The sequence below is a fragment of the Odontesthes bonariensis genome, chromosome 18, assembly GCF_027942865.1.
Source record: "Odontesthes bonariensis isolate fOdoBon6 chromosome 18, fOdoBon6.hap1, whole genome shotgun sequence".
NCBI lineage: Eukaryota > Metazoa > Chordata > Actinopteri > Atheriniformes > Atherinopsidae > Odontesthes > Odontesthes bonariensis.
In genome coordinates, this window is record NC_134523.1 from 32,546,475 (window position 1) to 32,562,895 (window position 16,421).

Below are 16,421 nucleotides of genomic sequence, written 5' to 3' on the forward strand. Positions count from 1 at the left end.
AAGAAGGCTTTCAGGGAAGGAGAGAAGCAGTTATTGAAGTGTATAGAAATTGTATAGAAAGGTTATAGGTCCAGGGGGATGTACTACAGATCCCATCTAACGTTGTTAAAGTACTGGGGAGACTATTATTGACTCACCCAAGTAAGCAAATAAACACCTTTTAGGACACACTACAGTTTGCTTTTTTCCCTGGAGACCTCGGTCATGGTGCGGGTACAGTCGCCTTATGTTGGGTGCAAACAAGACAAAGGACAATAGGGCTGCATGATGGTGTGGTGGTTAGCACCATTGCCTCACAGCAAGTGGGTTCCAGGTTCAAGGCCTTTCTGTGTGGAGTCTGCATGTTCTCCCCATGTATGCATGGGTTCTGTCCGGGTACTCCAGCTTTCTCCCACAATCCAAAAACATGCATGTTAGGTTAATTGGTGTCTCTAAATTGTCCCTAGGAGTGAGTGTGAGTGTGAATAGTTGTGTGTCTGGTTTGTCCTGGGTGTACCCCGCCTCTTGCCCAATGACAGCTGGGACAGGCTCTAGTTTAGGTTCTCCAGCAAGATGTCTCATATCTTTTGAGTCAGTGGTGTTTCAATTGGCTTTGCTGTATCGGTTTCAATTCAGCACCTGTTGGGGCAGAAGCATCAGAGCCAATGACTCAAAGAAACTGAACAAACTGATAAAGAAGGCTGTCTCTGTGCTGGAGACTGCTCTGGGGCCCCTGGAGCTGGTTTTGCAAAATAATGCTGCAAAAGCTGCTGAACAAAATGGACAATGCTGTACAACATAGTGGTCAAACTTGAAGTTTAAGGAAAGCTTGTCAACATTTGTCAAGGCTTCAGCTCAGCTGCAACAACATTACAGGACGTCTGTAATGGCTGAGTTCTTGATGGACTCAGAAATGACCAGTGGCACAGAAATAAAGGATAATGGAATCAATATATTCAAAACAGAAGTGACGGAGTACAAGAAATGATGAGCAGGAACAGCAATGACTTAGGCGAGAAGGTAGGTCTCAGCAGGATATAAACAGTGAGGCCATTTAGTCAAGGTTAAAACCAGACCAGTATTTCAAACAGAAGGTGAAGGAACTTAAATGTGAAGATGAATGAAGGAGAACTAGGTATGCAATACAAGACTGTTTGTGAGAAAAAAAAAGCCATTTGTGAAACTGAAAATTCTGTTTGTGAATCGTGACTCAGCAATTGTGGATCACCAATTACACTTTCATATTTTTGAGACATTCTTTTCGCAAATCCGCACAGATCCACAAACAAATAGCTCTTGATTCACAAAGCACTATCCAGTAGATGGCACTGTTGTTCACTGATGTATCTATAGCTCGGCCTAAGAACGACGAAGAAAGAAGATCGCTGATGAGCAGGAATGACATGGACGAGTCAGTTGGACGTGATAACATTTGTTGCTAGTCTGTGGTTTTAAAGTTTTAGTTTTATTTCAGCCACCTTTTTGTTGTTTTCAGTCAATCGCTTTGCGGTAAGACGTATTGCATCACTTCCTGTTACCTTGATTGTGTTCTTTTCTTGCTTCTCTTGGAGCAATTTCTCCTTATAAGTTACACATTTTTGCATAGTTAACTCTATCGCATACTTGTTCTGTTCTAACACTCATTCCTACAGATCTTTAGTCTTTAATTTCACTTTGTGTCTGGTTCTCTAGCTTAGCATGGCTACCAGTTCTCTCCCTCTATCACCTGCTCCGTGTGTCAGATGTTTAGTTACTCCTCTGCCTCCTTTAGCGATAATGGTACATGTAACAAATGTAGTCTTTTTGTAGTTTTGGAGGCGAGGTTATCTGAATTGGAAGCTCGGCTCTGCACCGTTGAAAACTACCTGATAGCGAGCCAGGTCCCTTTGGTTAATGCGGAGCCACCTAGCGTAGCTAGCCCCATTAGCCTCCCCTTAGCAGAACCCGCCCGGGACCCCAGGCCGGCTGGTTGGAGTTCAGGAAGAGAAGACATAGCCCTAATGTCAAGCCCGTGGTTCACCATCGACCTGTCCACGCTTCAAACAGATTTTCCCCACTCAGCGACACAACCGCTGAGGACAAAACCCTGGTAATTGGCAGCTCTATAGTCAGAAACGTGGCTTTAGAGACACCAGCGGCCATAGTCAAATGCATTCCTGGGGCCAGAGCGGGCGACGTAGAATCCTATTTAAAACTGCTGGCTAAGGATAAACGTAAATACGGTAAAATAGTTATTCACGTCGGCGTTAATGACACCCGGTTACGCCAATCGGAGGTCACTAAAATTAATGTTGCATCGGTGTGTAATTTTGCCAAAACAATGTGGGACTCCGTAGTTTTCTCTGGACCCCTGCCAAATCTGACCAGTGATGACATGTTTAGCCGCATGTCGTCCTACAATCGCTGGTTGTCTAGATGGTGTCCAGCAAACAACGTGGGCTACAGAGATAACTGGCAATCTTTCTGGAGAAAACCTGGTCTGATGAGGAGAGACGGCATCCATCCCACTTTGGAAGGAGCAGCTCTCATTTCTAGAAATATGGATGAATTTATTTGCCACCCTAAAACTTGACAACTCAGGGCTCAGACCAGGATGCAGAGTTGTAGTCTTACACACTTCTCTGTAGCTTCCCACCTGCTGCTACCCACCTGCTGCTACCCACCCAACATCAACATCAACACCCACCCTTGACATCATATCCATTTCAGTTTCCAGAGAGCATGCATGTCTGCAGCCTAAAATCACCCCTTCAGAGTTTCTTCAGATTCCTCTGACCAACTCCTCACAAAACTTTTGGTCTACTTTTCTCGAGTGAGCATGTGCAGAGGAGCTAAATGCATCTGTTGTTTTTACATGGTATAAATCCAACTTTTTGTTTTCACTGGTGAAAACAGATGTAGCAGACAGAGACATGTCACTGAAATGTGCAGAGAACTCCATTAATACACAGGGGTATTGTGTTTGTAGCTGAACAACTTCTGAGCTAATCACAACACATGCAAACTTATGGTGGGTAGCAAAATAATATTTAAACTTGGAAAAAAATACTGTAAAATACAGACAGAAACCCACAGCCAGTTTAATGGGTGTTCAGATCTGCTCCTTCAAATTGTCCACTATCATACCATCTGATGTTAACAAGCATCGCAGTCCCTCCTGCTTTACTGTTGCCACTCTTTCTACAGACTCTGGCTGCCTGTATAGTCTAAAAGCCACATACTGTGCCTTGCGAAAGTATTCGGCCCCCTTGAACTTTTCAACCTTTTGCCACATTTCAGGCTTCAAACATAAAGATATAAAATTTTAATTTTTTTTGTGAACAAACAACAACAAGTGGGACACAATTGTGAAGTGGAATGAAATTTATTGGATGTGTCAAACTTTTTTAACAATTAAAAAACTGAAAAGTGGGGCGTGCAATATTATTTGGCCCCTTTACTTTCAGTGCAGCAAACTCACTCCAGAAGTTCAGTGAGGATCTCTGAATGATCCAATGTTGTCCCAAATGACTGATGATGATACATAGAATCCACCTGTGTGTAATCAGGTCTCCGTATAAATGCACCTGCTCTGTGATAGTCTCAGGGTTCTGTTCAAAGCGCAGAGAGCCTCATGAAGACCAAGGAACACACCAGGCAGGTCCCAGATACGGTTGTGGAGAAGTTTAAAGCCGGATTTGGATACAAAAAGATTTCCCAAGCTTTAAACATCCCAAGGAGCACTGTGCAAACAATCATATTGAAATGGAAGGAGTATCAGACCACTGCAAATCTACCAAGACCCGGCCGTCCCTCTAAACTTTCATCTGGAACAAGGAGAAGACTGATCAGAGATGCAGCCCAGAGGCCCATGATCACTCTGGATGAACAGCAGAGATCTACAGCTGAGGTGGGAGAGTCTGTCCATAGGACAACAATCAGCCGTACACTGCACAAATCTGGCCTTTATGGAAGAGTGGCAAGAAGAAAGCCATTTCTCAAAGATATCCATAAAACGTCTCGTTTAAAGTTTGCCACAAGCCACCTGGGGGGCACACCAAACATGTGGAAGAAGGTGCTCTGGTCAGATGAAACCAAAATCCAACTGTTTGGCCACAATGCAAAACGATATGTTTGGCGTAAAAGCAACACAGCTCATCACCCTGAACACACCATCCCCACTGTCACACATGGTGGTGGCAGCATCATGGTTTGGGCCTGCTTTCCCTCAGCAGGGACAGGGAAGATGGTCAAAGTTGATGGGAAGATATATGGGGCCAAATACAGGACCATTCTGGAAGAAAACCTGTTGGAGTCTGCAATTCAATTCATTTTCAATTCATTTTTATTTATTAAGCGCCAAATACAACAAATGTCATCTCAAGGCACTTAGATAGTAAGTCCAATTCAAGCCAATTGGAATTCAATTAATTAATAATAATCATAATTCATAAAATAATCCAATTCGTTCATATAGAGCCAATTCAAAAACAATTTCCTAGCTAAGAAAACCAACAGATTGCACTGAAAACTTTTTGTTTTTCGGTCCAATCTCCCGGCCTGAGCGTGCCTGAGGCGACTGTGGAGAGAAACGACTCCCTTTGAACAGGAAGAAACCTCTGGCAGAACCAGACTCAGGAAGGGTGGCCATCCGCCTCGACCAGCTGGGGTTTGAGAAGACAGAAAGGGGGAGGGGGGGGGCTGCCGCGGCGGCGGCGGCACTGTAACACCATTCAAAGGATATCTGTTGGAACAGGGAAACACGAGTTAATGACCATAATAATATCACATATACATAAAGAGAGTGAAGTGAGGAAAGGTGTGTCAGATGAGGCCCCCCAGCAGTCTAGGCCTATAGCAGCTTAACTATGGGATGTTTCAGGATTACCTGAGCCATCCCTAACTATAAGCTTTATCAAAAAGGAAAGTTTTAAGCTTGGTCTTAAAAGTGGAAAGGGTGTCTCCTTCCCGGACATTTACTGGCAGCTTATTCCACAATAGAGGGGCCTGATAACTGAAGGCTCTGCCTCCCATTCTACTTTTAGAAACTCTGGGAACCTCAAGTAAACCTGCAGTTTGGGAACGAAGTGCTCTGTTAGGAAAATATCTTACAATGAGATCTTTAAGATATGATGGAGCTCGGTCATTAAGAGCTTTATATGTAAGGAGAAGAATCTTAAATTCTATTCTGAATTTAACAGGGAGCCAATGAAGAGAAGCTAAAACTGGAGAAATATGATCTCTGCTGTTAGTTCTCATCAGAACTCTGGCTGCAGCATTTTGGATCAACTGAAGGCTTTTCAGAGAATATGTGGGACAGCCCAATAATAAAGAATTACAGTAGTCCAATCTTGAAGTAACAAATGCATGAATTAGTTTTTCTGCATCACTCTGAGACAAGATGTTCCTGATTTTAACAATATTACGAAGATGAAAGAAGGCAGTCCTAGAAACCTGTTTTATATGCGAGTCAAATGATAAGTTCTGGTCAAAAATAACTCCAAGGTTCCTCACTGTAGAACTAGAAGCCAAGGAAATACCATCTAGAGTAACTATATAGCTAGACAATTTCTCCCTGAAACGCTCAGGTCCAAAGATAACGACTTCAGTTTTGTCTGAATTTATCATCCAGGTCTTTATGTCTTTAAGACATGCTTGTAGTCTGACCAACCTATTGGGTTCATCTGGTTTTATAGATAAGTACAGCTGAGTATCATCAGCATAGCAATGGAAATTTATGCCATGCTGTCTAATAATGTTACCTAATGGAAGCATGTATAAATTAAAAAGAATCGGTCCAAGCACAGAACCCTGGGGAACTCCATGACTTACTCTGGTGTGTGAGGAAGATTCTTCATTTACAAGAACAAACTGAAATCTATCAGATAAATATGATTTAAACCAGCCTAATGCAGTTCCTTTAATCCCAATAACATGTTCAAGTCTGTGTAATAAGATACTGTGATCGACCGTATCAAATGCAGCACTGAGATCCAACAGGACAAGCACAGACACAAGTCCGCTATCAGAGGCTAAGAGGAGATCATTGGTAACTTTCAGCAGTGCAGTTTCTGTGCTATGATGCACTCTGAATCCTGACTGAAACTCTTCAAACTGATTATTTCTGTGTAAATGATCACAAAGCTGAGCTGCAACTATTTTTTCAAGAACTTTAGACATAAAAGGGAGATTGGATATAGGTCTATAATGAGCCAACACTTCTGAATCAAGAGTAGGTTTTTTAAGTAAAGGTTTAATTACAGCAACCTTAAAAGTCTGAGGTACATATCCTGTCAACAAAGACAGATTGATCAAATCCAATATGGAAGTGTCAATTAATGGGAAAACCTCCTTGAACAGTCTGGTTGGGATTGGGTCTAAAACACAAGTTGATGGTTTAGAAGAGACTATTGCTGTTGTTAGTTCAGAGAGATCAACTGGGCAGAAGCCGTCTAAATACAAATCAGGTTCTAAAGATACTTCTAAAGCTGCTGTACTTGATGATACATCACTGATAATAGTGGGAAGGACTCCATCAATCTTCTCTCTGATAGAAACAATTTTATTAATAAAGAAGCTCATGAAATCATCACTGCTGAGAGTTAAAGGAATAACTGGCTCAGCAGAGCTCGGACTCTTAGTCAGACTGGCTACAGTGCTGAAAAGAAACCTGGGATTATTCTTATTCTCTTCTATCAATGATGAATAATAAGCAGTTCTAGCTTTACGAAGGGCTTTCTTATACATTGTTAAACTATCTTTCCAGACTAACTGAGACTCTTCTAAATTAGAGGAACGCCACTGTCTCTCCAGCTTTCTTGCAGTCTGCTTTAAAGCACGCAGCTGTGAATTATACCAAGGAGCCAACCTCTTCTGACTGATTACCTTCCTTTTCAGAGGGGCAACATTGTCCAGTGCTGTACGCATTGAAACTATAGTGCTGTCAACAAGAGAGTCAAGTGCTGCTGGAGAAAAGTTTAGGTAGTCGTCCTCTGTCATATCTGCACATGGCAGTGAAGAAAAGGATGATGGAATTAATTCTTTAAATCTGGTTACAGCATCCTCTGATAGACACCTTCTATACGTAAATTTCTTCTCAGAAACTGTATAGTCAAGTAATGTAAACTCAAAGGTTATCAGAAAATGGTCAGATAAGACAGGGTTATGAGGGAACACTGTTAACTGTTCACTCTCAATGCCATAAGTCAGCACAAGATCAAGGGTGTGATTAAGGCAGTGAGTCGGTCTGTGAACACTCTGAGAAAATCCAATAGAGTCCAATATAGAATTAAAGTTCATATTCAGGCTGTCATTTTCAACATCTACATGAATATTAAAGTCACCCACTACAATGACTTTATCTGTACTCAGCACTAACTGGGATAAAAACTCTGAGAATTCAGACAGAAACTCAGAATAAGGGCCAGGTGGACGATACACAACAACAAACACAAGAGGTTTCTGGGATTTCCACTTTGCGTGGGAAAAACTGAGAATCAGATATTCAAAAGAGCTCAAACTAATCTTGGGTCTGGGACTGATTAGTAACCCTGATCTGAAAATAGCTGCCACTCCTCCTCCTCTGCCTGTGGTTCCAGCAACGTGAACATTTAAACAGTCAGAGGGAGTTGCTTCATTAATGCTAACATGATCCTCCTGCTGCAGCCAGGTTTCTGTAAGACAAAATATATCAATATGATGATCACAAATCAACTCATTCACAAACAGAGACTTTGAAAGGAGAGATCTGATATTCAGCAGACCACATTTAATAGTTTGATGCAAGAGACCTGAGACTGGGACGGAGATTTATCTTCCAACAAGACAATGATCCAAAACATAAAGCCAAATCTACAATGGAATGGTTCCCAAATAAACGTATCCAGGTGTTGGAATGGCCAAGTCAAAGTCCAGACCTGAATCCAATCCAGAATCTGTGGAAAGAGCTGAAGACTGCTGTTCACAAACGCTCTCATCCAACCTCACTGAGCTCCAGCTGTACAGCAGGAAGAATGGGCAAGAATTTCAGTCTCTGATGTGCCAAACTGATAGAGACATACCCTAAGCCACTTGCAGCTGTAATTGCAGCAAAAGGCGGCGCTACAAAGTATTAACGCAAGGGGGCCGAATAATATTGCACCCCCCACTTTTCAGTTTTTTTATTTGTGAAAAAGGTTTGACGCATCCAATAAATTTCATTCCACTTCACGTTTGTGTCCCACTTGTTGTTGATTCTTCACAAAAAATTAAAATCTTATATCTTTATGTTTGAAGCCTGAAATGTGGCAATAGGTTGAAAAGTTCAAGGGGGCCGAATACTTTTGCAAGGCACTGTACATAGGCACTGGAGATGGGAATGAGCTCCTGTAGTCATGTTTCAGTGAAACATAATTATACTGCATTCCAGATATTCCCCCTGTGTCTTTGTCACCATTCAGAGCTCAGCCATCTCATTTGGCGGTGATCTTACATTCCCAAAAAGTTTTTCGGAAGAATTTTTTTAAACTTCCTCCTCCTTTCTCCCCATTTTGCTCCAGCTCTACATCAATAACACTTCCTCTTAAACTGGTCTGGGACGTAGGGTCTTCTTCTGGGCATTAGTTGGGCTCCATCAGCTGTGCCCACATGTAAGTAAACAACTAAACTGTCGGCATGGCTACCACATAAATGTTAAGTACTATAAGCAGAAATCATTCCAGCAACACAGCATTGAAACTAGCATGAACAAAAATCTGGGTTTTAAGGAAACAAACACAGTGGAAAATCCTGAAAAGATACAAAGATACTATGAACAGTATGAATTTACTGCAACAAGCTGTGACTAGTGTAATGCCATTTTATAGTAATTATTACCTAAATATCATCAGATTTTCATACTCTAAACATACATTGACATAAATTTACTACACATTTTTAGTAGTAAATAAGTTAAAAAAAAATACCAGTAAAAAAACAAAACAGTTAAGGTGGCTCATACATCTGGTTAAGATGCCACTTAGACAGGGAAAAAATATCCTTTTCAGTTTGGAGTCTCCTCCCCATGAGCTGTCACCTTACCGTGGTGGGGGGGTTTGCGTGCCCCAATGAGTCTGGGAGCTATGTTGTCTGGGACTTTAAGCCCCTGGTAGGGTCACCCATGGCAAACAGATCCTAGATGAGGGATCAGACAAAGAACAGCTCATAAAACCCCTATGATGATGGACAATGTTGGACACCGTGTACCCTTGCCCAGACGCGGGTCACCGGGGCCTCCCCCTGGAGCCAGGCCCAGGGGTGGGGCCCCCCGGCGAGCGCCTGGTGGCCGGGTCTGTGCCCGTGGGACTCGGTCGGGCACAGCCCGAAGAAATTACACGGGTCCCCTTTCTGACGGGCTCACCACCCGTGGGAGGGGCCATGGGGGTCGGGTGCAGTGTGAGCTGGGCGGCAGCCGAAGGCAGGGACCTTGGGGGTCTGATCCTCGGCTACTGAAGCTGGCTCTTGGGACGTGGAACGTCACCTCTCTGCTGGGGAAGGAGCCTGAGCTGGTGCGCGAGGCTGAGCGGTTCCGGCTGGATATAGTTGGACTCATCTCGACGCATGGCTTGGGCTCCGGAACCAGCCTCCTCGAGAGGGGTTGGACTCTCTTCCACTCTGGAGTTGCCCGCGGTGAGAGGCGTAGAGCAGGTGTGGGCATACTTATTGCCCCCCGGCTGTGCGCCTGTACATTGGGGTTTACCCCGGTAGACGAGAGGGTAGCCTCCCTCCGCCTTAGGGTGGGGGGACGGGTCCTGACTGTTGTTTGTGCTTATGCACCGAACAGCAGTTCAGAGTACCCACCCTTTTTGGAGTCCCTGGAGGAGGCACTGGAGAGTGCTCCTCCGGGAGACTCCCTCGTCCTGCTGGGGGACTTCAATGCTCACGTGGGCAATGACAGTGAGACCTGGAGGGGCGTGATTGGGAGGAACGGCCCCCCCGATCTGAATCAGAGTGGTGTTTTGTTATTGGACTTCTGTGCTCGTCACGGACTGTCCATAACGAACACCATGTTCAGGCATAAGGGTGTCCATATGTGCACTTGGCACCAGGACACCCTAGGCCGCAGCTCGATGATCGACTTTGTGGTCGTATCGTCGGACTTGCGGCCGTATGTCCTGGACACTCGGGTGAAGAGAGGGGCGGAGCTGTCAACTGATCACCACCTGGTGGTGAGTTGGCTCCGCTGGTGGGGGAGGAAGCCGGTCAGACCTGGCAGGCCCAAACGTATTGTGAGGGTCTGCTGGGAACGGCTGGCGGAATCCCCTGTAAGGAGGAGTTTCAACTCCCACCTCCGGCAGAGCTTCAACCATGTCCCGGGGGAGGTGGGGGACATTGAGCCCGAATGGGCCATGTTCCGTGCCTCCATTGTTGAGGCGGCCGACCGGAGCTGTGGCCGTAAGGTGGCCGGTGCCTGTCGTGGCGGCAACCCCCGAACCCGCTGGTGGACACCAGTGGTGAGGGAAGCCGTCAAGCTGAAGAAGGAGTCCTATCGGGCCTTTTTGGCCAGTGGGACTCTGGAAGCAGCTGATGGGTACCGACAGGCCAAGCGGAACACAGCCTCGGCGGTTGCTGAGGCAAAAACTCGGGCTTGGGAGGAGTTCGGGGAGGCCATGGAGAATCACCATTCGGCGGCTCAGGGGGGGGAAGCGGTGCACCGTCAACACCGTGTATGGTGAGGGGCTCTGCTGACCTCAACTAGGGACGTCATGAGTCGGTGGGGGAAATACTTCGAGGGCCTCCTCAATCCTACCGACACGCCTTCCGATGAGGAAGCAGAGTTGGGGAGCTCGGACGTGGGACCTCCCATTTCTGGGGCTGAGGTTGCCAAGGTGGTTAAAAAACTCCTCGGTGGCAAGGCCCCGGGGGTGGATGAGGTCCGTCCTGAGTTCCTCAAGGCTCTGGATGTTGTGGGGCTGTCTTGGTTGACACGCCTCTGCAGCATCGCGTGGACATCAGGGGCAGTGCCTCTGGACTGGCAGATCGGGGTGGTGGTCCCCCTCTTTAAAAAAGGGGACCGGAGGGTGTGTTCCAACTATAGGGGGATCACACTCCTCAGCCTCCCTGGTAAGGTCTATTCGGGGGTACTGGAGAGGAGGATCCGCCGGATAGTCGAATCTCGGATTCAGGAGGTGCAGTGTGGTTTTCGTCCTGGCCGTGGAACAGTGGACCAGCTCTATACCCTCGGCAGGATCCTGGAGGGAGCATGGGAGTTCGCCCAACCGGTCTACATGTGTTTTGTGGACTTGGAGAAGGCATTCGACCGTGTCCCTTGGGGACTCTTGTGGGGGGTGCTCCGGGAGTATGGAGTGCCGGACTCCTTGATATGGGCTGTGCGGTCTCTGTATGACCGGTGTCAGAGTTTGGTCCGCATTGCCGGCAGTAAGTCGGACATGTTTCCTGTGAGGGTTGGACTCCGTCAGGGCTGCCCTTTGTCACCGATTCTGTTCATAATTTTTATGGACAGAATTTCTAGGCGCAGCCAGGGCGTTGAGGGGGTCCGTTTTGGCGACCTCAGAATCGGGTCTCTGCTTTTTGCGGACGATGCGGTTCTGTTGGCGTCGTCAGGCCGTGACCTTCAGCTCTCACTGGAGAGGTTTGCAGCCGAGTGTGAAGCGGCTGGGATGAGAATCAGCACCTCCAAACCTGAGACCATGGTCCTCAGCCGGAAAAGGGTGGAATGCTCTCTCCGGGTCGGGAATGAGATCCTTCCCCAAGTGGAGGAGTTCAAGTATCTCGGGGTCTTGTTCACGAGTGAGGGACGAATGGAGCAGGAGATTTACAGGCGGATCGGTGCGGCGTCTGCAGTGATGCGGGCTCTGCACCGGCCCGTCGTGGTGAAAAAGGAGCTGAGCCAGAAGGCGAAGCTCTCGATTTACCGGTCAATCTATGTTCCTACCCTCACCTATGGTCACGAGCTGTGGGTAGTGACCGAAAGAACGAGATCGCGAATACAAGCGGCCGAAATGAGTTTCCTCCGCAGGGTGTCTGGGCTCTCCCTTAGAGATAGGGTGAGAAGCTCGGTCATCCGGGAGGGGCTCGGAGTAGAACCGCTGCTCCTCCGCATCGAGAGAAGTCAGATGAGGTGGCTCGGGCATCTGGTTAGGATGCCTCCTGGACGCCACCCTGGTGAGGTTTTCCGGGCCCGTCCCACTGGGAGGAGGCCCCGGGGGAGACCCAGGACACGTTGGAGAGACTATGTATCTCGGCTGACCTTGGAACGCCTCGGGGTCCGCCCAGAAGAGCTGGAGGAAGTGGCCGGGGACAGGGACGTCTGGGTTTCTCTGCTCAAGCTGCTGCCCCTGCGACCCGACCCCCGGACAAGCGACAGATAATGGATGGATGGATGGAGTTTGGAGTCTGCCAATCCAGTCAGGCGCTTTGTATATAAATGGAGGAAACTCAAAACTTAAAAGTGCTTGACAAAGATCAGTCCACTTGTAAAAGATGTAATACTGCAAGAGGTCACAAAAGTAACTTAGAAGCAGTTAATAGCTTGTGTCCTTTGACTGATGTTCATAAGTTTGCAGTCAGAATGACTCTCATCGCTAATGTTTTGTGTAGTAGAATTGCAAGAAGAAAGCAACTGATCTGCAAAAAAGCCAAAAGGCTTTTGCAATTTTTTTTTGTGGACGGATGAGTCCAAGATAGCACTTTTGGTTTGAGACATTATGTCTGGAGACTGGATAACACTGCATTACGGGATAAGAGCCTTATCCCATCTGCAGAGAAAATTGTAGAATTGTAGTGGTAGCACCGTGGTGCGAACCTATTTTGCTGCATAAGGGTTAGGATGGCTTAATATCACTGATTAAATATAAAATTTTGTAATACACCAGAATATTATGAATGAAAATGTATAGACATATGTTCATGAACTGAACGTCAAGGAGAAAATGGCTCATCCAACAGCATAACAATCAAGAAGAATCAGGATTAATAAAGTTTGTATTGTCCAAGTCAAAGTTCTGACTTTAATTCAGCAGGTATACCATGGAGGTGCCTAAATACAGCTGTTAATATGAGAAAACCAAAGAGCTTGAATCAGTTCTATCTATACACCACTTCTGAATCTATATAGTTCTATAGGCTGCATGTGTGATTCAGCATCTTACAGAAGAACTTTGAAATGTCGTCTGGTGTAGCCGGAAATTAAACCTTTTACCTTCCGATTGGCCCAACATTTCGCAACAGTAACAATTACTGCTGCACGAGGCTACACTTAGTTCTGTAATACTGGACCATTTTCATCACTAAACAAATGATAGTGTAAAATATTTAAAAAAATATTTTAATCTGTTTATAAAGCATGGGCAAAAAAAAAATCTGTTTTGCAAAAATAAAGAGCTGCATCAGCCAGTCAACAGCCACTATGATGTCAGACGATTGCTCACAGAAAAGGCCTGTTTTTCAAAAAGCATGTTTCCTTGATTCCTCTCTTGTTGCATCTTGAGTATTAGGGACTAAGGTTTGAGGAAAAGACACAGATATGAGAAGTAAGGAAATGATTCAGACTAATGAGGAACATGCTTGGTAAAGCCTACTGAGGAACTGGTCTTAATGGCTTATTCCTTCAAACCATCATTTCTGATATAGTGTTGTTGAAAAAATAAAATACAGTATTTCCTAGTTAAAATCTGAGCTTCAGTATACTTTATACACTATAAAATGTATAAAGCGCTGACTTCCTCGTTTTATAAAGTTTATACAACTATACTGTATAATTTGAGTTTTATTCAAATGCAATATATGGACTCTCCAGAATCTCCAGAAAGAAGCATAAGGTGTTAAAGATTACTAACCACTGAGAGGTGAAAATGCCATAAAAGAGTGTGTCATCTGCAGGAGCTCCCTCTGCTGGTGGTAGGATGTCTATATCTTGGATCACATTATATGGCAGCTCACTGGCAGTCTGGCACAACAGCTGAGCTTTGGCAAACGTGGTCCATCGTCGCTGCAAAGTCCGCTGACCTCCAACGTCACTCTGACACATGAGAGGAAAAATTCATCAGCATAACACAGCTAATACAGCTTTGCAGCTTATTGGTGTGATACCTTTCATTCAGTGGATCATGGATCATTTAGTTGATGGTACTATAAAGAAAAAGGTTGAAAAATATGTTGCGACTTATTAGGTTATTTTGGCAACGAGTCAAAACAATGATCGGATATAAAAAGAACACATTAAAGAGAGAGTCTCTTAGAAGTAAAGATGGGCAGAGGTTCAGCAATCTGAAAACCACTGTGTCAACAAACTCTGGAGCAATTCTGGAATAATGTTTTATATATCTGTCTACTGTATATCTATACACGCATACACATATATATATATATATATATATATATATACATATATATATATATATATATACATGTGTGTACAACATGAATGTACAACATTTATAAACGAATAAATAAATATTGTATCATCTGTGTTGTGAGGTTTCCACTAAATGAAAACAGGTGTTTTAGTTTTAGGTGACAGAGGACTTAAAAATGATAAAGCGTGAACTGAGCTGAATATTATCAACTTTTTTACCCCACCAAATCTAAAAAGGTTTAAACAGGTTTTTCTTATGCAAGCACACCCTCACCCATCTTTCCCCGCCACCAATAATAGTGTTCTGTGGGCTTCAGGAACAAACCTATAACGATGATAACATGAAGGGATGGATTACACTGTATCCTGCGAGCTGTGTTGGATTACAGTTTTTGATAATCTGGATTCTCTGACATAATAAGGCTAGTTTATTGCTTTTAACTTAATCGCAATTGTCAACCCCACACAGCAGCACAAAGAGAGAGCTGCCAGGTGTCTTGCAGATGGTAAAAATGATTACTCTTTTCTTTTGATCCGTGATTTTTTGTTGTCAGTTGTTATTTGTTCACTGGATATTTGTGTTTTATTTTATTTTTAATTCATTTTATTTTTATTGTGTTTTATATATAAAATGTGTTTTATAAATAAAAACGCATTTCCAGTTGCAAAGGTTAAGCATTATAACAAAAAATGTCAAAGCCACCAGCAGAAATCACTCCAGCAACACAGTATCCAAACCAGCACAGAAAAATGTGTGGCCTCAAAAAAAACAGCTCAGTAAGAAATCTCATGAAGATGCAAAGAAAGACGGTATGTTCAGAGCTACTGCAGCAAGCTGCCACTGTGTGGCACCATTCTGGAACTATAAGGGAATCAGAATATTACAATCACCACAATACATAATGGAGCCTTTCAAAACTTAATAACTATATATTAACTGTTTAAAACATCAACAACAACAAAACAAAATTGACAGTATGAAGAAGAAACATAATTACTGGTCTCACAAAGATTTAGTTGATTATTTTAGAACAACTGTAACTTGGAAGTTAATTATGCAAAAATGTTAGAGGTAAAATAAATATGGAAATGAAAACATGCATGCATGACATGTGCAAAGAAAAACCCATGTAGATGAAAAGCCTGCAATGTCTTGGATTTTTGGCCTTCAAAATATTTGTTCCTGTTGTAAGAGGCAGTCTATCTGTATCATTTTACAGGTTTAACAGTTCTGACTACAAAAAAAGATAAATGTCGACACAAACAATTGTTTTTGCGTGAGGTTGTCGAATTATGAGCATTTATTTTACACTTACCATGCAGATCTGAGAAACACGAGAGACAATAAATTTGTCGATGAAGTCATACTCTCTGCCCACTTCACTGAAGAAAAAGTAGATTTTATCTTCATGTGGAATGAAGCTGGAGCTGATGAAGGTCGGATCTATTGCAAACAAAAAGCAAACAGTGGCAAAAAATGCTGAAAATACATGCCCATGTTCTGCTGAGTGAACCTCACATTAACATTTCTTTCAGTTAAGGTATTTCTAAGTGGGCTATTGACATGAAATTTGCACCAGATGTTGCCATCAAGCCATCCATCCATCCATCCATCCATACTCATTCGATCAGACAGTATGCAGAGGGTTTTACCCACAATGCACTTCGCTCCTGCCCGAGCCGAAATCAGCCGGCCTGAAGCTGATTTCGCTTAAGCTATAAACTCTGTAAATATATAACTTTAGCAACATTTGAAACATTTTCAGGTGAGAAAGTAGTCGTTTAGACCCCCAACGTGTTGAAAATCTGACAAAATACCGTCTATTTACAATTTTGTTCCCACGAATTCGGCGCTACTAAAGCTAGCCGCAGTGAGCAACGCACTTCCGGTTATTTTCACAAACGAAATACCCATTGCCTTTTATCATAGGGAAAGCCATTACGATACAATTGGTGCTTTTGTTTTGAAAACAGGAAGTGAACCTACCCTCATTGTAGCTAGCTTGAAACTGCCGTTTTGACAGGAAATTACTTTGCATCTTGGGTAGTTTGAGTATGACAAGTAACCTCATGATGAATACTCAACATTTCGGCGAATCTAGTATGCATCTAGTATACATCCGGGAACTTA

The 16,421-nt window shown here is 44.0% G+C and overlaps 1 protein-coding gene across 1 annotated transcript in view; it reads right to left on the reverse strand.

Moving 5' to 3' along the window:
* The window catches only part of sema4ab (sema domain, immunoglobulin domain (Ig), transmembrane domain (TM) and short cytoplasmic domain, (semaphorin) 4Ab), a 47,681-nt gene that overhangs the window by 9,527 nt on the left and 21,733 nt on the right, over positions 1-16,421 (reverse strand). The window contains exons 7-8 of the mRNA XM_075449864.1: positions 15,607-15,734; positions 13,773-13,954 (exon numbers count right to left, since the gene is read on the reverse strand). Of these exons, the coding sequence (XP_075305979.1) occupies positions 13,773-13,954; positions 15,607-15,734 (310 nt within the window). The remainder of the gene's footprint in view (positions 1-13,772; positions 13,955-15,606; positions 15,735-16,421) is intronic.